Source organism: Bufo gargarizans, chromosome 3, assembly GCF_014858855.1.
Source record: "Bufo gargarizans isolate SCDJY-AF-19 chromosome 3, ASM1485885v1, whole genome shotgun sequence".
NCBI lineage: Eukaryota > Metazoa > Chordata > Amphibia > Anura > Bufonidae > Bufo > Bufo gargarizans.
In genome coordinates, this window is record NC_058082.1 from 233,897,512 (window position 1) to 233,920,998 (window position 23,487).

The 23,487-nt window shown below is 39.2% G+C and overlaps 1 protein-coding gene across 3 annotated transcripts in view; it reads right to left on the bottom strand.

Annotated features, from left to right (window-relative positions):
* Positions 1-3,113: 3,113 nt before the first annotated feature.
* The window catches only part of FGF14 (fibroblast growth factor 14), a 610,672-nt gene continuing 590,298 nt past the window's right edge, over positions 3,114-23,487 (bottom strand). For all 3 annotated transcript variants that reach the window (XM_044287811.1, XM_044287813.1, XM_044287812.1), the window contains exons 4-5: positions 7,971-8,169; positions 3,114-5,595 (exon numbers count right to left, since the gene is read on the bottom strand). In XM_044287811.1, the coding sequence (XP_044143746.1) occupies positions 5,459-5,595; positions 7,971-8,169 (336 nt within the window). In that variant the 3' untranslated portion in view covers positions 3,114-5,458. The remainder of the gene's footprint in view (positions 5,596-7,970; positions 8,170-23,487) is intronic.

Below are 23,487 nucleotides of genomic sequence, written 5' to 3' on the forward strand. Positions count from 1 at the left end.
TGTACATGATAAGGTTTGTGTTATTTTCTCTGAACTTCCCTGATTCAAGTGAATGTTGCTGCACTGCATTACCCAACAAAGCCCATCAATAACAGTGGTGCTGCTTCTAATAAATAAATAAAAAGTACAACCTTTTCTTAGTCTCAGACCAACACTGTCGATAACAAAAAACTGATTAAAGCATTCTATATTTGAACAAATAGATCAGAAAAAAAAGTTTAATAAGAAAATAATTATTGATGTATAATGGCAACATTGCATTGTTACATGATTGTACAAACAGATATTGATTCTATAGCTATACCCAGTCATCCAAATCTAACTTCTTTGCAAGGAAAAAGAGGATTCTGTTGCAATGAGTAGGGTCTTAAACAATACAGTCAGAATCATACATGACAAAAAAGTATGTGCATCCTGGGAATGTGCACTGACATGCATGTTTGGAAGAGCACACTGTATCATATGTAATTCCAGAATGAATAGGAGTCTTCTATTAGTTAGCACTTGAGACAATAATACATTTTGAAATTGATTTATATTCCCAATTATGGTCAATGTCTTCTCACCTGCAATGACATATTCTCAATGACACATAACATGAGGGAAAAACATCATTTTAATACACTCTTTGGTATGCTTTTGGAAATAGTATACATGACTTGCCTGTGATTTACCTTTGTGTTTGGTGCAAGCCCTTTTTGAATGTTCTCCTGTATGAAAATTGGTGAATTGGTTTATTCCTTGGTTAGTAGGAATCCTTTTATTAAATATGTTGCAATTGTGTATACAACAAATGATAATAAACACAAACTGTACAATGCAGACAAACGCTTTGCATATACTGTATGTATGTAAATTTCGTAATACATACCAACGTTTCTTAATACACATAGCTTACTACATGCAAATCATCATCACCCTCTTCCCATGCAACAGATGAGACATTAAATTAAGAAAAAGTAAGAAAAGAAACTCACAGACAACAAATGTGTCAACATAGTACAGAAAGTAAAACTCCTATAGGACAGTCATTCAGGAAGTAAAAAAAAAAAAAAGAAATAAAAGAAAATCTCTTAGACAACCCGTAAAAACAAAAAAGAGAACAGAACTATTACACACATAACATATTACTCATTTACAAAAATAAATTCAGCCTTGATTTTAACCAGTCAACTGGTTTTCTGGGCACGTGGCCCATCATGTAGAATTTTTTTGAATGGCAATGAAGTAAGAATGTGTGTCTGACATTGGGACACCAGCCCCACACAGGTTATATTGAAATATGTTGTGCAATTTAACTCATGTCGCTAAGTAAGAACATAGAAGAGGATTTCTGCTAATGTGCTTCACTATCAAGACGGGGTCAAGCATTTCTTTCTATATGAAATTAAGTAAGAAAGTCGATTAGGCTTGGTGTATGGTGACTAGTAGCACAGCAAATTTCTTCTGAACAGTCACAGCAGCTCTCATTTAAATCATTGTGAATGAGATAATAAATCTTTTATAAGCCAAATATATTGGTTTCATAAACAGGTAGAGGACATCATGAGTAAAGGAAAAGAAAAGCAAGAATTTACAATACAGTGTTTCTCGCAGACACAGTGCAAAGGGGTTTGGGGGTAAAAAAAAAGGAAAGTTTACCCGTGTATGACAAGTAGGAAAGAAAGCCAGATTAGTAAATTTGCTCCACCTAAGGTTTCCAGACTTAAAGGTCATTTTGGTCCTGTATGCGATTCTCATAAAAGCATGTCCTACCTACATTGCATTTAGAAAGTCTTCAGACCTTTCAACTTTTTTCACATTTTATTAAAACCGAATTTTAGACATTTTTGGAAATTTATTAAAAAGAAAAAACTAATTTCTCATGGACATAAGTATTCAGACCCTTTGCTTTGACACTTAAAATTTAGCACTGACGACCTCCCACTTCGCTTGATCACCTTTGAGAGTCTACCTCGATTGGAGTCTACCTGTGGTAAATTCTGTTGACTGGACATGCTTTGTAAAGACATATGTCCGTCTATATAAGGTCTCATAGGTGGCAATGCATACCAGAGTAAAGCCATGAGTATGAAAGAACTGCCTGTAGAACTCATAGACGGGGACAAAACAAATTCTTCTGCGCTGTAAGTTCACAAGTGTACAGTAGCCTCCATAATTCTTAAATGGAAGACGTTTGGAACAGCCAGGACTCTTCCTACAGCTGGCAGCCTCACCAAACTAAGTAATTGGATGAGAAGGGCCATGGTAAGGATCCTTTATGCAGATGGGAGAATCTTCAAGGAGGTCAACCATAAATGCAGCACTCAACCAATCTGGGGTTTATCACAGAGTGGCCAGAAAAAAAAGCCTCTCATCAGTAAATGACAAATGAAAGCCCACCTAGAGTTTGCAAAACTCTCAGACTGTGATAAACAAGATTCTCTGGTCTGATGAAACCAAGTTTGAACTTTTTGGCTTTCTAAGCATCATGTTTGGAGGAAACCTAGCAGTACTCACCACCTGCCCAATGCCTTCCCTACAGTCTGGCATAGTGGTGCGCATGGGGGTCATGCCATGGGGTGTTTTTCAGCAGCTGGTACAGGGAGGCTGGCCAGGGTTGAGGGAAATAAGAACAATAAAATTATGAGTGAATGATTGAATGATTTTCAATGTATACATTGGAGATAGATGAGGAAAGTTCAGTTATTGTCCCCTCTAAATGACTTTTCAACTATGTAGATAATCACTTTGGTTATGCTGTTGTTCGCACTGATCAAAATGCTTCAGTATGCTTCATTCTTCTCAAAGTGGATCTCAAATCCAAGCTCTACTACTAAAGGACACAAGGAAATATGCCACGCATAGTGAAGCACTACCAAACCATCCAATCCCCTTAATGAGTTTATTGAACTTACAAAATGTTAAACAATCTTGCATATAAAATGCAATCCACTCTAGGACAGCCCAACTCGAATTTCATGATAGATATTTCATTGTGTGGATTGGATGGTTTGAAACTGCTTTACTATGTGAGGCCTATTTCCTTGGGTCCTCTAGTAGTAAAGCTGGGATTTGTGGTCTGCTTTGAGAAGAATTGAACACACTGGAGCATTTTGACCAGTATGAACATAAATTAAGTGATTATCCACGTCAGTGAAAAGTCAACTAGAAGCAACGATAAGTGAACTTTCTTCATCTATCTCTACTATTGTATGCAGTGCACACTCAGAATTTTATCGTGCTTGTTTGAGGTATGTGGGAATGTGGGAATTGACCTCTCCCAATAGAGTGTTGCAGTACTTAGTGTGAATTTGCCCACAGACTATTTATTTAGATTTTGAATCTTAAGGGGTTGAGGGAAAGCTGAATGGAGCAAAGTACAGAGATATTCTTGTCTTAGGGACAACTTCGCAAATGTCCTTGAGCCACCCAGCCAGAGCCCTAACTTGAACCCAATTGAACATCTCTGGAAAGACCTGAAAATGGCTGCCCACTAACAGTCCTTATCCAACATGTCAGATCCTGAGAGAATCTGCAGAGAAGAACAGCAGAAAATCCCCAAATCCAGATATGAAAACCTTGTGGCATTATACCCAAGAAGACTGTAGGCTGTAAACGCTGCCAAAGGTTCCTTAGCTAACTACTGAATAAAGGATCTAAATACTTATGTCAATGCAAGATTTTAGTTATTACTTTCCAATAAATTTGCTAATATTTTCACTGTCTCATTATCGGGTATTGAGTGGAGAATGATGGGGAAAACTTGAAAGTTTCTTTAATATAGCACAAGGCCACAACATAACAAAATGTGAAAAAAGTGAAAGGCTTTGAAAACTTTCAAAATTCATATGCTTCAGAATGACCTCACTGATATCTCAGACAGGGAAGACAACCTACAAGGTGTAGTCATAGTTGTATGTGAGGAACCAATTGCCATTGTGAAAAACACTTCACATGACAGACATAGAGTAGGCACCTTATGACTTCTGGTTCGCTTGAAAGTCCTGGTTCCACATGAAGTGGTTTTGTGTAAAATATGCCACAACCTAAGCAAGGCACCTTTATCGTGTAAATTCTGGTTCCTGAAAGTATTAGGAATATGTAAGATTTGGTATGGAAATTAATATCACTGGACTTTGCATGCTTACCTAAAATATTTCATTTACTGGTCCAGTCTTATCAAACAGGAATATCAAATTAGATTAAGTTAGTGCAGAACTTGCATTGCTGTTGCAAAAAGGGGACACAACAAACAACGTGCCCATGCCAAGCTAAACAAAACTGCAGGAACTGCCAGAGATGGGAATGACCTTAAACATGAGACAGTCATTTGGTGAGCTGAACCATCAGTTAGCCTAAAAAGTCACTAGCAACTTGCAGCAGAGGCGCCTAGTGAATTAATAGGCTCAGTTCTCAAATACTGGCTTAGCCCATGAAATATCTGCCTTCTCTGTGAGTGGGCTACAGGTGCAATTTCATCAGAGTTTATTAAAAACAGGAAGGACTACATTTTTCAAAAGAGAATTATTGTAGGTAGCGGAACATTTGCTAATCATATTGATATATATCTGCTTTATCATGAGGAATCATAGATGAAAAATGAGCCTTAATTCAGGCCTACAAGGCCTACAGAGTTCTATGGACCCACCATCTCAAAAAACAAGTGGGTCTTGCTTACTGGCTAAGGCAAATGTTACCATCACCAGCAAGCCTGTGATATGTATAAAACACACACAAAAAGGAAAGTATAGGGAGTGTCAAACACTAGTCACAGCCTACTTCCCACTACTTGTGTTTGACATATTTCCCTCTAGTATTTAACGCCAACCTGCAGAGCACAAATCCTGTTGACACACTTGACCAGTATATATGTCCTACTACTCTTTATAGACATGTTTTTTTTGAAGGCTTCCTGATTCCCTGATTGCTTTCAGAACTAAGCCATCTGAAACATTCAAGTTCTAGAGGAACGCAATCCCTGCAAAAGGTCACAGACATTGTTGCAAGCAGCCTTGTAAAAAAGGTTAGAGAAATCCATTATAGCGCAGTTTTACAGCGTCTAACTAGAAATTACTTTATATTTGTGTGCTACAAAATAGAACTTAAACATATGGATTTCGCTGTAATTGGGCTCAAAAGGGGGTAAGGATAATTGGCAGCAGGCAAGGTATCAAGTGTACTTGTGAAGTATGTCATTCACATGAAGTGTCACAGTCACAGATAAGATATTAAAAAGGCATTCCATATCTGGTAGGGCATTCCATGGTCTGAGTTTAGCTGGTTCCCCAGGTGTCTTCTTGTGGAGGGAGGGGATACACACTGAGTTTTATCCATCTTCAACACGTTGGTTCTGAAACTGCAAAGAGCCAGTAGTTCACTCTTTGCCTACAAACACTGGAGTGTGGACAGTCTGATGTGGATAATGCTCAAGTGTGCCAAGGGCTCAGCAAGTCACAACAACCTTGGGGGGGTCTGGCTATGATGTCTTACTCTTAGCGACTGGTTTGCCCCCATTCATTATTGCAGATGCACTTGTGCTTTTGCTTGGCGTCGCACGGGCCTTTGGCACTGTCTCTCCAACATCATGCAAGGATGGTTCTCTGTACATGGCAACTAAAAAAAAGAAACCAAGGTTAAAATAGCCGATGGAAAGAGTTTCATGGGCCATGAAAAATGTAATATAATTTTTTAAGATCTGATTTGCATTGCAACAAAAACTAAACAGTGTTTCCTCCAGGCCATGAAATATCTTATTATCAGATACCGAAATCTAATAATCAAACACCATTTTCAGATTAAGCGCTAGAATATAGATAGTAGTAACAGATACCAAGGAGCTGAATTCACAGAATTAAATTACCTTTCATAACAAAGTAATGACTGAGACATGTAGTCAAAATTATAAAAACATAAGAAATAAAGTTCAGATACGTAGACAACCCTGTAACCATAGAACTAGACTAGAAATATTGTATTGAATTATGTAGCTATGAAGGCTTTGGCCCCAAGATCAGGCTTCTGTTTATTCCTAATATAGTACATTTCTTGGAGTAGTACTTTCTAATCAGTACGGTGATAGTACAATAATAGTATATACTTTAAATATAAACAGATAAATATAAAAACACATTGATGAATATTGTAGAATGGCAGTACATCTACTTCAAGAGAGTTTGCCACCTCCAAAACAGTTTTTTTGTATAAAAATATAAAAATGCATTTCTCTGGATTAGAGGACTGGATTTTCACAAGAAAGGTATGGTTATGTTCAGGGACACCAACAGGGGCGTAGCTATAGGGAAGCAGGGAAAGTGGCCCACCCAGGATGAGGACTAAAATATTTTATTGTCAAGGCCCCCTAAACAGTGTTATACAATGACATTATATACAATGACACTGTAGAAATCGGACTGAGCAGCTGCTGTTCCTCGTCGGAGAGAGTGATCTTGTCTAGCCTCAGGAGTGGGGGTTGCACAGGAGTCAGGAGTTGCAAAATGCTGCTGGGGGAGGAGGAGGCCTCGTCATTTCTAGTTGGGGCCCAGTCATTTCTAGTTACGCCACTGTACACCAACCCTACATGGTGGTATGTTTACTTTGAAACTGATTGTGGAGATGACAGACTCCGGACATTTAGTATGATGCAGTGATAGCTTTGTGAGTAATTAACTAGAGGAGCAAATTTGCATGGTACGACAAATGCATAAAATTGTATGCACACTGAGGTGCAGTATAGACTCATGTCAGTTAGGTGCGGATCCTCAAATGAATGGCTGTCCATTTAACTCATGGGGAACCTGCTTCTGCATGGGTTACTTGGGTCCATGTATGGGGGTTACTCTGATGAAACCCCTTTCGGTTGCAATTTTCTGCTGTGATTTACTAAAAGTGAATCATAGTCACATGATGTTGATTCACTCAATGTATCCTAATCACAGATGAATAGAAACAATTGTTTCTTGAATTGGTGAAATTAAAATTGCTCAGATCAGTTTTTCATTTGTTTTCATTTAATTTTATGCCTTATGAAGCAAATACTAGAAATTAAGTTCCTATCATATTTGAGGCATACAGTTGTAACATAACACATTGGGGGGACGAGGAAGACATCTTTTTTTCTGTAACCCTTTTCATTCCAGTTTTACTTTATCAGGCCTCTTGTTTCCAAGTAGTAATGTCTTAGATCTTAGGGGCTAGTAGGGCAAGATTCACACCACTTCTGTGCCTTTTATTAGATGTGCAAAAAAATATATAGCATCATACAGATGGCATCAATTTGAAAGATATTTTTTACGGGAAGCAAAGATTATTTTGCTTTTTTTTTATTTTATACAGATCCGAACATACTGTATACACACAAATATCCATAAGGATAGATAAGTCTTCTGTTAACTTCATTAAAGTATGTTTCTCACCATGACATCCCCTGCATATACACTGTTAGGGCATACAGATGTAGAGATGAGCTCCCCACTCTGTGTGGCTGAACAGAGAGCCAATCTGCTGTCTTCATGAGATGACCCTTTCATCCTATGTTTTTTTATGTGTTTGATCTTATTTTTCAAATGTAGTAATAGTACAGCCAAAAGAGTAATAAAAAGTAAACCTGCCAAAAGGACACAATTGTGGCATGCATCTGCACCATAAAAGTCTATGGACACAAAACAATATATGTCTGGATTCTTTTTTTATATAAAAAAACATGGTGCAAAGTGAGACATAATAGATCCATTGAATATATATTGTTTGTACGTCATCATAAAATACATCTATTTGTTTTATGTGACTTTTTCTAAATAGGCATGGTTGTCATAAGGGTGAATAGTTGGCTGAATGTGATGCATCTTTATTCTATAATTATTGCTAATGGAGCTCAAGATGAGTCCTTGAGCTTTAAGAAACAGAGATCAAAGAAAATGATCCACCCACGCTAAATCAATTAACTGTACTAAGCCACATGCAGCATATTAATGTACATATAATGTACTTACCTTCCAATGGCTTGGGTAGAAAATGAGCTGCTGGTTTTGTTTTCTTGACTCTGTTACCTTTCATAACTTGGCCTTCTTTGTTAAGCCCTAAGAACCAGGCCCTACCAGATTCTTGTTGTCTGTATATCATAGATGAGTAGATGACATAATAGTTCTCAAAAACTGACTCTTTAAATTTGCATTCCAGAGTAAAAAGTTCCTAGGAAAAGAAAAAAAGGTAAAAAGCATAAGCCATATATCTATACATTTATAAAATGATAGCAACAGGATCACTATCTGAGACTTGGGGAGTTGACTGATGATCTAATGAGTTTCAGGGCCCCTCAATTACAAATTTTGAGGTAAAGAAGGATAAGACTGGTTAAAATCCAACAATGCAAACTACCTTTGTTACCACAGGGATCAGGTCACTGTAAGAGGGGTATGGCAGTGACGTTCACCTCTCCTCTTTTGAAAAAAAAATGGATGCTCGACCAAGCCAAGTGTAGGCAATGTTATGGGGACAGTCAGAAGAAATAGCTGTTCATCAGCAGCTATTTCATGTGTAATACCAGCTCAACACAAATATTCAAATACTTTTGTAAATGTACTGCATTAAAGGAATTGTCTAAGACTTTTAACCCATTGGCAGGGGGATAGTCATGGTTTCAAAGTAAAAAAAAAAGAAAAGAAAAAACACTCAGCTATTTAGATTATTACAAGTCCAGTGTCAAGCTCCATTAAAGGGTATCTGTCATGACCATTAAAGGGTATCTGTCATGTTTTCATCAAAAAATCAATTTTAGCATACGTTACTGCTGCAGCAGCATTATGCATAAAGCAATCTTTAGTTTCTTCACATACCACTGTTTTCCTTGAGTTTTTCCCTTAGTTACAGCTGTTTAAACATTTACAATATGAGGACCTTCTCAAGAGGGCTCCTCTGCCAGTTCTCTGAGGCCAAAACTGCCTTCCCTCACTTCATATACACACTTTCTGTAGCCAACAGCTTCCTGCCAGCCAATCAGATTGGATTACCGAGAGACACGCCTCCTCACTCTGTAGCCTAATGGAGGCATGCAGTGTGAAGGACTGCCCCTCTGTCTTCTGTTTATACTAAAAGGAAGACAGATGAGCCCTAGCAACGGTCTTTTAAGGGAGCAGTGAAAAGGGACAGAGCACAATAATGAAAGCTGTTATTATAAGGTAATTACAGATCTTTTGGCAATCATTGACAGACTAACTCAGGTATACATGCCTAGCTCTAATAAACTAGCAAATAAAATAAAAATATGACAGTTATCCTTTAAGACTCAGTGGTCAGGTCCTGTTACTGACACATAACCTCTGAGGTCAGTGACTGGACACAACAAGTCCCACTTGCAGTCCTGCAGGAACTGTAAGCCATGGAGATTAAAGCTTGACAGTGGAACTACAATTATCTGAAAAGATGAGAGTTTTTTGTGATTGAAACCATGTCTGGCAACTGGAGGTGGGTTAAAGGTGATCATACACATTGCAGAGAGGTTGGCTAATGGTTCAACAGCTGTTGAACAAACAATTATCTGGTGAATGATCATTTCATAGTTGCAGCCAAATACATTTTAGTCCACTTTGGATGATACAGTTGTTAAAACTGGCCATACATGTACAGTGAAACTGGTCGATGGATGAAAATTCTTTCTGGGGACATTGTTTGAAAGAAAGCTCTTTCATCCATGAACAATATTGCTTTGATTGAAAGTTCTTTTCTCCAACAATAATAAGACGAAAATTTCAAACACGGGCGACTTCTTTTGAAATAATAGTGGTTTGTCATCAGTCGGCTAAAACGATCAAACAGCGGTTTTTGATCAACTTTAGACTAATGTGCTTGGCCGCTTAACAGTCTCGAACAACCCGTTTATAACCAATGCAGTGCAAAGCATTGTTTGTGCATTAGAAGGACTCACTCAGTTAAGATAATGAAGGTTTACCTGAACCTAAAGTGTAACTGTCATTCAGTTTTTTTATGTGTACGGGCAGAGATACTGAAAATTTTGTAATATACTTTGTTTACTGAAATTGTACATTTCTATTACAAACATAGCTCTAAAGTGGCCCATTTTGTGCCTTAGCAACGCTGCTCTGTCTTCTGTTAACTGTGGAGACATGCTCCACACTGACTGCTGCTGCCCTCAAATGGGCCACTTTAGAGCTATTTTTGTAATAGAAATGTACGGTTTTAGTAATAAAAGTATACTACAAAAATGGTCAGTATCACTGCCGCTACACATTACAAAAAAAAGACAGTTACACTCTATATACTATTCTGTGATATCATGATGAATTATGCCAAGTGTCAAAATCAGTATCTATTAGTACTTATACAGACTATAACATTTCACATCATCTATTTCATCCTCTTGCTTGCCAAATAAAGCAGTTATTGTTATGGCAACTTGTATCTCACTGAGTTTTGTGCCTAATTGGGTCACATAGTGGTAATTTTTATGAGAAGTAAAAATAATTCATTTCACTTTAGAATGGTGAGAAATGTGCGTAAAGTAAAGTCTTAATTTGTTGAGGCATACAATGGAGCTAGGATATATAAAGCAGTGTTTCAATTATGTCCCTCACTCTAAACATACATGTAGAGTAACTATGGGACACCTTTGGGGGCATTTTTTTTTTTAAATACTGCATTCTACTCATTTTGGGCTACAAATCATTTTTTTCAATTGATATTTTGTAAACATTTTCAGCCCTTTTCTCTGTAGAGTTACCAGTCTCTGAGTATTTGCAGGGTAGCAGGCAATGGCTCATGTGTGTCCTTCACCTCTGAATTCCTGACAGCTCATAAACACTCATTACAACTTTTTTTTTTTTTTTTACCAAACTATGGCTTAGATAAGTGTTTGCCAGAAATTCTGAAATAAGGGTACACATGAGTCATTGGGACTTCTATCTGACGGGTCTCAATGTGAACAGAAAGCCAGGGCTGAAAATTGTTAATAAACATGAATTGAAAAAAATAATTTGTATTTGTAGCCAAAAATTAGTAAAAAGCAGTGATTAAAAATATTCCCCCAAAGGTGTAGAAAAAAGATGTGTTGGTAATGCTTGTTAGATTAGCTTCCTCACTGCCTTTCTCTGGGGCTGTAATATCCAGTGGAATCGTTGTAGCAGACCAGTAGGGTTATCAGTGATACGTCCACTTCCATTTATAAATAATCAGAGGTGTAATGTCATCTAATACAGAATTAATTTATGTCATCTTGGCATGCATCATCTTATTTATCATATAATTGAGTCTGGACATACTAAACCAACATGACAGACTCTTCAGCATTCACCACATCCTTGTCTATTTATTAGTCGTAGCCCTTTAGATTTTACTGAAGTTAATTATGCAGCGACTAGTCATTATCTTCTAAAATTAGTGCATATTATTTGGGCTCTAAACATGAAACAGCTTTAATCAATCAATGCCAGGCATTTAATAGCGCTGACGTTGTGCTCTGTTGTATACCAAGTGATATTATCTCGCGTCTCATAAGAAAATCCTCCTACATAACAGCTCATCGAGTCCTCTGCAAAAAATTCTACAAGAGGAAATGGTCTACAGTATTTCTAGTCCACGTGGGAGGCTTATGGGGGTGGTTTTCCACAGTGGATTTTCCGCCATGGATTTTGCTGCATACTGCAAAATCTGCAATAAATACACTCAAGATGAACATGTTACGTGCTGCAGAATTAAAATCCACACTGGAGGTAAATTTACTGCATGATGAAGATTTTTTTTCCACAGGGTGTGGATGACATTTTGTAAAATCTTATGTCCTTTCTTGGTACTGTAATACCCCATGGATAGTTCTCCCACAATTCCACCATGTGTGCACATAGCCTATGTTACTCATAGCAACCAATCACATCGCTTTCTTGTTAAAGTTTACTCTTGAAAAATTAAAGCTGGGCTGTGAGTGGTTGTTATGGGCGACAAACACAGGTTTTCTTTCAGACAGTTTCATAAATCTGCCCCAATAACACTAGTCACGTGTTGCGGTAGTACTCATTGCTCCAGCTGTAGTCCATGGGCCTCATTTATAAAAAGTGTCTAACAGTAAGACTGTCGTCCATAGCACTCAATAAGGGTCTATTCACACGTCCGTAAGTGTTCTGCGGATCCGCAAAACACGGACACCGGCAATGTGCATTCCACAATGTGCGGACAGCACATTCCGGCCCCATTGAAAATGAATAGGTCTGCACCCGTTCCGCAAAATTGCGGAACGTATGCGGACCCATTTTGCGGACGTGTGAATGGACCCTAAAGCTTTTATACATGTTGTTCAAGCCGTTTAAATAATGAAACCTGAGCTGTGATTGGTTGCTATAGACAACAAAGATAGTTTTACGGTAACACTATTAAATATTGTATTGCTATTAAAGGAGTTGTCTCATCTCAGGCACGCTAGGATATGCTCCGATTGTCTTATAGTCATGGGTCCCACCGCAGGTACCCACACCTATATCGAGAACTGAGCCCCTCAAAGTGGTGGCTGCAGGACTCTGATCTGCCCACCACCAAGCCACCAAGCCCTCTCTGCCTCTCTGCCTAGGAGTGAATGGGAGCGCACGCGCATGACCGGCCACCGCTCCCAATCACTTCTATGGGCCTGATGGAAATGGCCAAGCCAGCACTCAGCTATTTTGAGCAGCCGGGTGGAAATGAATGAAGGGTGCATGTGCATGCGCAGTGCACCCTCCACCACTTTCAGGGCTTTGTTCTTGTGTCCATTTGCACCTGCACCTATCAGACGATGGGGTCATATTCTAGTGATATGCTCCCATTGTCTGAGATGAGACAACCTCTTTAATTCCTTTAATGTGGAAAAAAACAGACACATGAAAATGAACTATAGCAATATAGAAATGGTAGGCTGTGTCCCATTTTCCATGCCCACCACCTGTAAGGCATTCCTTACTGAATACATTTAGGCCACACTACCATTTAATATACACTATTTTAACATTGAGAACATATAAGCCTGATGGACATATCAATTCAATTATCACAGGCCCTAACACACTGTATATGGCCTAACCATTAGTTCTCCTAGACATGTATTACTGTGTAAACACAAATGTGAACTTGGATGAGTTGAAGGTCACGTGATGCAAGAATCCGATCTTTTATGAGTGATATTCAGTAAAAGGCATCAAAAGTCCTACTGGTTTAAATAGCAAAACAAAGGAGAATGAACATTTAGCCAGGTGCTGAGATGGGTTCATAGAAATCCATTGTGGGGTCTTAGCACCCAAACCCCACCCAAACTGCAAAAGTTCAGTTAAATTGCAGTTCCTCTTTACATTAGACAGCTGTTATATATTACTATAGACAATGTTTAGAACAGTGTTCTAGGGCAGTGGTCCTCAACTCCAGTACTCAGGGCCCACCTGCCGTTCATGTTTTCAGGATTTCCTTAGTATTGGGCAGCTGATATAATTAGTGTCCATCCATCAGGATTTACCACAGGTATTCATTTTGTGGGATACTCCTAAATCCTGACCGGCAAGTGGGCCCTGAGGACTGGAGTTGGGGAACCCTGTTCTAGGGTGGAGTGATCCACACAATATATTAGTAATGGTCATGAGTAGGGTTCTGCATCGGACAAATTCATGTTCTCTTACAATTTTAGTTACAAACATATGTAACAGATGATTCAATAGTTTGTTGTATATTATGTGTTTTTTTTCTCATAGAGCTATGGAAAAAATTGATCTTGTAATTTAGTATGAATCAACTCACCTACATAATGGGTTAAGAAAATAATAGCAATAAAGTAGAATGCAGTATGAAAAATAGCATTTTAAAATTTCTGATATGCCTATGATGTGATATAGGAGTGTGTAAGTGGTCATTATTAGATGCAGTGAAGCCAGACGGGAGTCATTTTCTTTTTTTCTTTCATTTTGCCACCCAACATGGGTAATATTGATCAAGCTTAAACCATGAGACATATTGGTTATTTCAGTCATTATATGCTGCAATTATATGAGAAATACACAGACTTCAGATAGCCCGATCCTTTAATGGGAAAGACAATAAATATATGATTGGTCTAGATTCAGTTTTATTTTGGCCAAATGAGAGTCTATCAGCCAAAACATGTAACATTTTTACTTTTTTCATCCTTCAGTGGAAAACTTCTGTATATTACTATTATGGTATCAAACAACACATGCCTACCCCTTACTATAGAAGAACCTCCCCAGCAGACATTTTCTGAAGTTTTATGGAGTTCTGAGAGAGACAGCAGTGTCATTGCTGTGCTCTGTGCTTTACTGTTTAATTGCAGATGGCTAGTGGGAGATAGTCAGTGTAGGTTAGATAGTGATATAGTGTAGCTGATTTGTTGGTTCTGCTGTCCATACATGCTACAGACATAGTGCTGTGATGTCACAACAATACTTAGTGCACCAATCAGTAATATGTAGTCAGACCTGCCAAAATATGAAGTTGCATGTATTGCGCAAAAATATGTGCATCATTAATTGCCGATTTGCGCAATTGCGAATATATTGGAGCACTCTATCTGCATATAAAGCTATTGTAATGTTCTGCCGTGCCAACCATTTTCTCCAGTCTCAGGAAACTTATAGCAGCTTAAAAATTTAGTAACAGTGACCCACGCCTGTATTGTGCATACAATGCGCCCATATTACATTGCCGATTTTAGCAATATATTTTTTTTATATATGACAATTATTCGTCCAAATATTTGCGAAATATCATGAATTCGAATATTGCCCCTGCTGCTCATCACTATTTAATATCCCGGAGATGGCAAAAGCAATCAAGTTATATGATGGTGAAGTTCTAAAAGCAATAGAAGAGAGGTTAAAGTATAAAGCAATGCTGGCCGGCCCTTCTAAGCACCGTTCTGTTGATGTGATGTTGTACTTTCAAAACAAGTTCTGGTATAGGTTTATTAATATACCACTGATCCATCATAGCACTGATCTCTAAATATGCTATTAAAATGACACTAGATGTAAGAAAGATGTCTGAGATTGTGTTTGTCACAAATCGAATATACACTGGCAGATATAGATTGTCAAAGTCCAACGATATTACTTGCTGCTGCATTGACAATCTGTCACTTGTGACAACACTGAGGACGGAATGAATGATGATGTGATTTTTTTTTTTATGCTGGCAGAAATACATTTAGAATTATTTCGTCTTACATACAGTATAGGTGACTATTCTATAGGGGGTCAATGCAGGAGTACACCACCAATAAGGCTAGGTGAGGCGATCGCCTCAGGCAGCACCAGGTAAGGACAAGAGGGGTGGTTAGCAGAAGAGCCATGAGCAATGAGCGGTTTCATTGTGGCAAAGGGGTTAGGTTAAGAAATAGGCATTGGGGAGGGGCGCCGTTTCAGGCAGCAGAAAGGATAGGTGCACCCCTGGGTCAATGTATCATTAGGAAGCAAAGGAAAAGGTGTACTAAACCATTATGAAAAACAGCATCATCCAGTTACTATAACATCCGGATATGGGACTATATGCCACTACAAATGATCCATTAGTAGCAGTTATGATAACGGTTGAAGTTTAGGCCTTGGTTCTATGGGCTGAGACCTATAGGATGAGGAGGCAGCAGCACTCTAATTAAAGGAGTTTTCCAGTAATAATGACATGTTATCCAGGGGTGCATCTAGCCTTTCTGTTGCCCAAGGCGAAAACTGAAATGACATCCCCCACCCCCCATGCTAAATTCTCAACCTAACCCCTTACCTCCAGCCTTACTGTTATAGGCATACTTGGAAAACATTACATATAGTGCTAAAAACATACTGGTTAATATAGCGATACCATCGAATATGCAGAGATGAACGTTTCCACAATGAAAGCACTCATTGCCCAAGGCCTTTCCACTGCCCCCCACTTGTCCCTACCTGGTGCTTCCTGAGGCAATCGCCTCACCTCGCCTCATTGGCAGTGCACCCCCGATGTTATCTATTGTCCACCGCCTGCCTCCTGAAACAGAATATTCATAGTTACGTGTTCTCCGCTGCTCTGGTTCTTCATGCTACCTCTGCTGTCTCCATCTTACAGTCCCCGGACTGTTTGCATCCAGCTACGGCCAATAACTGGTTTCAACAGTGATGTGGCCATAAGCTATTTTTGGACTGCTGGGTCTAGCCACCTGTAGGAGCTATGTTGCGTCAACCGTGGTGACTAGGCAGCATTGTGCCAGTGTAGGGATCCACTCAAAAGAGGCTACCTTGACATGGTCAGTGGGCCTATGCATTTTCATCAAAACATATACAAACTGGACATGTTTAGAAATTATGCTGAGAAGCAATAGATCAATGTATGGCATGTGGATGTGCTATCCAGGTCTTTTTTTTCTACAGATTGGCATACCTGCAGCCTTTCTCACAGATATGTATGAACAGTTGTACATCTATAGTGAAGAATGACGATGCCATCAATGATTCTTATAAGAGACCATTCTGAAATGTCAGAAAACACAGCTATAAATGTTTGCAATATATCTAGATTTTGGGGGATAGTATTTCTCCTTATGGAGAGCACCTAGTAGGTGTGAGGAGTCCTATGGGCCAGACAAGACTCCTCAATGAAAAGGGAAAAGAAAAGTAAGTGACGCCTTATGTGCCATCCAGATGCAAGGTAGCTACCCTATAAGTCAATGCTTGACCTTTTAAACAGGCCTTGAGTCACAACTTAGATTTCTTTTTAGATATTATCACAACTTGAATGGAAAGGAGTATACCTGCTGTCAGCTAGACATTGCCAGCAAGTAAGAAACTTTCATGGGGCTTCTAAATGTCCTAACTAGCTGGCAAAGGTTATACTTTTAAAGTGAGGTAGTCCCCTGCTCAGACAAATTTTAAAAAATCACTGGCAACTAGTGGTTAATCCCTATTTTTTAATCATTCATTCAGCAAAACACCAGCTCCAGATGTTGCATTGAAGTCTATGGAAAGAATTAAACACGGGACAAACAGTGTTTTTTGTGGGGATTTTTTCACCCTCAAGGTGTGTTGTTTGGGTCAATGGCTTTTTTTTATCTCAGCATGCAGTCTGATATTTTCTCCCACATATCTCCATAGCTTTTTCTCTGCTTTAAAAATGCATGTTCAATGTGTGCTGTTGTTGTTGTTGTTGTTTTTTTACCAATGCTGTTTTTTTCCATACATCTTTACAGAGGAAGTGACATGATTACCATACAACAAACATCATAAAAAAACACCAGGTGGAAGAACATACTATAAGAGCAGAAATACCTCAAAAAGACTCAGATGAAGTCATATATTTTTTTAGGCATTTTTTTTTGCCTAAGAAAAGAAATGACAGGGACAAAACTGTGTATGAAGGATCCTAACACTCCACAGTTATAGTGAGCTATGAAATTTCATTAGCTCCTCGGACTGAGCTAAATTTAATACGCTTGTAATCTATAGACAATAGGACATTTAAAGGGGTGTACAGCCAGAACATATCTTCAGGATAGGTCATCAATATCTGATCTGTGGGGGTCCGAATCTCGACCCCCCCCACGCCGATCAGCTGTTTGAAGAGGAGGTGCTGCTCATATGAGCGCTACTTCCTCTTCAAAATTACAATGCACATCATCTCGCCTGCAGTGGCGGCGCAGTATAAGTCCTTATTCCATTCAACTGAATTACACCGCACCACTGATACTTCTGAGATGACATGCAGTGTAATCTTGAAAAGGAAGTAGCGCTTGCATGAACGCCGCCTCCTCTTTAAATAGCTAATCAGTGGGGGGTTTCCGCCAATCAGATAGTGATGACCTATCTTGAGGATAGATCATCAATATGTACTGGCTGCACAACCCCTTTAAGGGTTTCAATGAGGTCACTTACCTACACTGGGCCCTTGTGCAGCTGCACACATTACACATATGATATGTGCTTCTAGTATTTTTTCAATGTGCCACGCCTAGCTCGAATCTAGTTAAAGACTCCAATTTCTCATGAAACCAATTTAATACATTATTGCGACATTTAAGCGAGACCCGTGACAGACTGCAATTCACGTCACAACCACTTGTTGGCTGCCCATAGACACATAAAAGATAGACATCTCATGACACAATGGAGGGGAGCTCCATGTATTAAGATCCCGAAATTCACACATGCACTACTGTAGTAATAAGTGAGCCAAAAAGTTCTCATACATATTACTTTCCTTTGAAGGATCAGCTCACAATTTGTATTCATTTCATGTAGGCTGAAAATGGGTTGAATTCAAACCATACCGTGGGTATTAAATCTGCTTCCTTCATGTTACTGAACTGTCTGATTGATGAACAGATATTTTTAGACACTTGAATTGTTTGGTCTAATCAAATGAGAAAGAATTAATCATATGATGTATTCATAATTACTTAGAACACCTCAATACACCATCAAAAGGAAATTACTTTTCAGGTTCTTATTTTAATTAGCAATCTGAGATTTTCTGAAAGGAGCTAAAACTTCTACTTTCCACGCACTCCTAGTCTTTTCAATAGCAGGAAGAAAACATGTATAATATGTATAGTCAATGGATGAAAAAACTTTCCGATTGTTCCGCTGTTCCTTGTTTAACCTTCTGGGTTGGATCTATTATTTTATTTTAAAACATTTTAGTCACTTCATATGGAGAAAATGTGTATGGCTCATAATGAAGGGCCGACAAATGACACTTAGATATCTGCCTGATGATGATTTTTTTTATTTTTTTATTTAAAAAGCAAAAAGTGGCTCCTCGTGACTTTGTGTTATCCATCTCCCATCCATGTTTGACAGAGTGGAGACCAAATAATGAATGAGCGGACTGTCTGGCCATGCTGTGGAGGCAGAGCTCAGTAATGTGGATTCTTCATGCTCAGTTGTAGGAGAATAATTATTGAAGCTGCTTTTATTATTATGACTTTATTGTCATTTTAATATCACCTGTTGGTCATTCTGGGTTTTGCTATTTTCTCGCAGCAGCTGTAATTGTAAATGTCACAGCACATGAAAGCACATCTGCATTTACTGGAAATGTTCTTCTAAGTCAATGTCTCTGACACCCTCAGGAATATCTTCAATCTAGTTAGTGACCCATAAGAGAGTAGTTTTTTTTTTTTTGTTACTGCAGCTGTAGGGAGCTCCATATAATGCAGTGTCAATCCTACTTATATGTGTCTACTAATGTAGTGTCATCTTTGCTCCTAGCAATTTCCTTCCTACAGCTGTTCCTGTACTTATAAATCATTTCTGGGAGTCTAAGGCTTATGCTATTGCACCTGATGCACTGGCCACAATAAATTGTATTTTCTGCTTTTATCTTACCAATAATTTATAATTATAGTGCTTGAAAAGACATTCTATTGTTATTCCTCATCTTATATTGTATTCTTCTCCAGTTAATTAATACAGACCGAAAGGCTTAAAGGGAATCTGTCACCCCGACTTTGGACCATTATCTACATAAGTAGTACGGCTGATTGTACAAATCATTATTTTTCTTTTCCTACTGCCCCCCGTTCTCCCACTGTCAGCGCTAAGAGCAGTCAGGACTGCCATGCATGTGCACAAGTCCTCTCCATTGTGTAGTATGGACTGTGTATTTCAGAGTGCTGACAGTTGGGGGACCATGAGCAGCAGTAAAATAAAATATAGTGACCTGATCTCCTTATCTGCAGTACTACTCATCATGTATCACTGTATATAATAATCCAAAATCGAGTCAACAGATTGCCTTTAACGTACAGACTCTGTTCAACCTGCTTTTTGAAACTCTCACAGCTGCAAGGTGTGCTATTTATTGTTGGAGTTGATTGGATTTGTCGTTTTTATTAAATTGACATTTAAAAGTTAAACCCCCCTTAGAAATGAATAGTTGAACGTTCGGAGAATCAGATTTTAACTGCCATGGATGATGTCCCAAGCACAGTCTAATTACCGCTCAGCCTCACAGACACAGCGCACACGCAGAGCTCCTCTTCTCTCTTACTCTCACACACGCGCTGTAAGCTCTTTTCAAGCACAACGCATTTCCTTAAGGAAATGCCAATCTAGTTTAAAAAAAAAATCCAAAAGCTTTCTGTTGCATTTGCTTTCCTGTCCCCCCCCCCCCCCCCCAGCAGTAGTCATAATTATATTTACCTGTATTACAATTATATTACCCGTATGGTAATAATGATATTTTAACTGCATTCCGTGGGTCAGTACTATGATGGAGATACATTTATATCAGGGGTGGCCAACCCGCAGGCAGGGAGCGTCCCTTCCACATGTGCCACGTGCAAGACTGTAGCGAGAACGCTGACACAAAGCGCTACACAATTGAAACAAGGCACCGCCACGCGCCATTTTTAGAAGGAACCAGGTAGTATACACCCAGCTACACTTAAACTAGGGTGACACAGACTTGATAAAGGGGTCGTCGAGACCCTGAAACGCGTTGTCTCGTAATAAACTTTGTTGTATCCTGCATCAGGTTGTGGTAATGCGCCTTACGATCTTCTATTAGCTGGATCACTCCATCGTGACAAGCTGAGATACGTTTTTCACAGTGGAGACAGGGTCAGCCCTGCAGAGTAAAGCCTCATGCAGACATCAGTGTTTCACAGACTTGTGCTGTACATGTTCTCCACGGACAGCACACGTCCCTATTCATTTTAATGTGTGTATTCACACATCAGTATTTCAGCACGGTCAGTGGGTCCGTTTTTTTACCACGGATGCATGCTCTATTTTGTCCGTGTTCACGGATCTATTATGCCCATTATAGTCTATGGGACAGCAAAAAACGGACCCACGGACCCAACACGGATCTGTCACAGGAGAAAACACGGATTGAACATGGTCTGTGTTACCACTGATCCAAAACTGACAAGGATGTCTGCATGAGGCATAACGGGTGCCTGATCAGGAGCCCGGTGCCCGATCAGGAGAGGTAGGCGATTTCTTTAAATTATGGTACTGAGTACGGGGGTCTGACCTAAGCATGGGAGGTTCTGATGTGAGCATGGGGGATCTGAGCATGGGGGGGGGGTCCTGATCTCAGCATGGAGGGTCTGATCTGAGCATGGGGGGATCTTATCTGAGCATGGGGGGGATCTTATCTGAGCAATGGGGGGCTGATCTTAGCATGGGGGGTCTGATCTGAGCAGGGGGGGGTATGACACTGGGAGTCTGACTTGTATTGTCTGATCTGAGCATTGGGGGTCTTATTTTGGGGACCTGATTTGGAAGTCAGATGAGCACTGGCGGTCTGATAAAAAATATTTTTTTTCTTTTCTTCTCTGCTAATGAAAAAATAAGAAAAATACCTCAGATTAGATAAAAAAATATTTTTTTTCCGCCACTGGAGCTATGTGAGGATTCATTTTTTGTGGAGAGAGCTAGTTTGTATGGATAAGATTTTGTTTACATAGGGCTTTTTGATCAATTGCAAAAAATATATATATATATATATATTTTAGGCAAAGTGACCAAGAAAACATTCTGGCATTTGGAGATTTGTTTTATGGTGTTCACATTGTAGTTTAAATAATGTCTATTTTAACAGATTGGATCATTGCGTATGCGGCGATGCCAGTTATATTATATATGATGGTAAATTGTTCATACTTTTTATATATTTAAAAGCTTTACTTGTTTTACAATTTTTCTTATGTGGAGTTATTCCTTATAGAGGGATCCAGTAACAAAAACATAAACCATGTGGTATACATTTTTTCTTTTCTTTTTTTTAACATATGTGCAGATAGGTGTATCCATGAAACATATATGTTTGAGGTTTCAGTCAGGAAATCCCCCCAATGTAATCTACTAGGGAATGGCCACAAGGTCAGGCTTTATAGTGCAGTTTTGGAAGCAAAAATCAGGAGTGGATATATGGAGAGAATGAATGAAAGACAGATACAACGTCTCTTTTTTAATTCACTCTGGCTTTGGCTTCCGAAACTGTATCAGTAAACCTGACTATGTGGTTGCACCCCTATACTCACTTCCAACTTACCAGCAAATATTCCCTTAGGGAAGTCTACAATAGCAGAGTAGCCTTTGACCCTCTGCAATGTTCCTGACACTGTCATTAGTCCTTTCGAGTTGCCATAGCTGTCCCTACTGATTTACTTCCAAGAGATGTCCCCTCTTGGCCTTTATATTTTCTTCCCTATCATATTTCCGTCAGTGAGAAGCTCATCCATGACTCAGCCTGATCCCTTGTCCAGTATCATTAACCAGACTTTATTAAAAAATCTTGAATTGTGGATCAGAGCTAGAAACTTAGAAATGTATTTATCTATTGTGGTATCAGCAGCTAAATAGATTTTCCTAGTCAAGCCATGATGGCTAACCTCCAGCATTCCAGCTGTGGTGAAACTACAACTCTCAGCATGCTTCATTCATTTCTATGGAGTTCTGAGAACAGCAAAGCAAGTGTGCATCTTGGGAGTTGCAGTTTTGCCACAGCTGGAGGGCCAGAGGTTAGCCATCACAGTGTGGAAAAGGCTGGAGGTGCTTGTGACCAGGTTATTAAACTAGAAGGTCCCATTCACATTTCCATGTCTGTTTGACGAACGTGGAAATATCCGCCCGTGTTTCATCCAAAAAGCTGTCCATGTTTGGTCCCTGTGTCCATTTTTTGCTCTCCATGTGTCATCCGTATTCCACGGAGGGTTAGTTAAAAACTACTGACAGAACAAGGACGTGTCATTGGCTTTTCACAGACCCATATACTTCAATGGGCGTATTTGGTCTGCATCTCCTATCAGTGGTCAGTGAAAAATGGACCATCTGTGTTGTGTCAGTGAGTTTTCACGGACCCAAAGACTTCAATGGGTATGTTTGGTTCCGCAAAGTAGTGCATCTCTCCGTAATTATTTCACTGAAAACCACTGATATGAGACCAAACATAATACAATCATTGGGTACATGGGCTGTATGTGGAAAATGCAGACAGCACACGTCAATGAAAAACAGAATTGTGAATGAGGCCCTAGGCTGGTTTGTAGGGTGGCAGGCTTTGTGACATAATATACCCTACGCACTGTGTCTATTCATGTGTTATAGCCGGTGTAGTTTCATTCCTTCGAGTAATTCAGTTGCTAATGTTTCCCTTTTGGCTTCAATATAATTGTCGTAGTTAAATCTGAATGTATCAGTGATGGTGACAATATAATTAAGGGAAAGAAACACCTTGGCAAGTGCAGCTATGCAAGGCTTAGGCAAGAGAAGCTGTAAGTGGAAAGTTGGAAAAACACACAGATGGAGGCGCTCTGACAAACCGGTAAACAGGAAACATGCGCTTAGCTAATTAGTGTTACTGAAATAGACACTTTCTAAAAAAAAGCTGATACTATGTTTTATATGCCTCAAGCTTTTACCAAACTGTCACTGTGCCAAACAATCCTCTCTGATATGCTTACTGATTATATCCAGATACCATATGGAGGAGGACCTGTAACCTCTCCTGACATGTCTGTTTTAATAGTTATTTGCAGCATCTATTCTTATG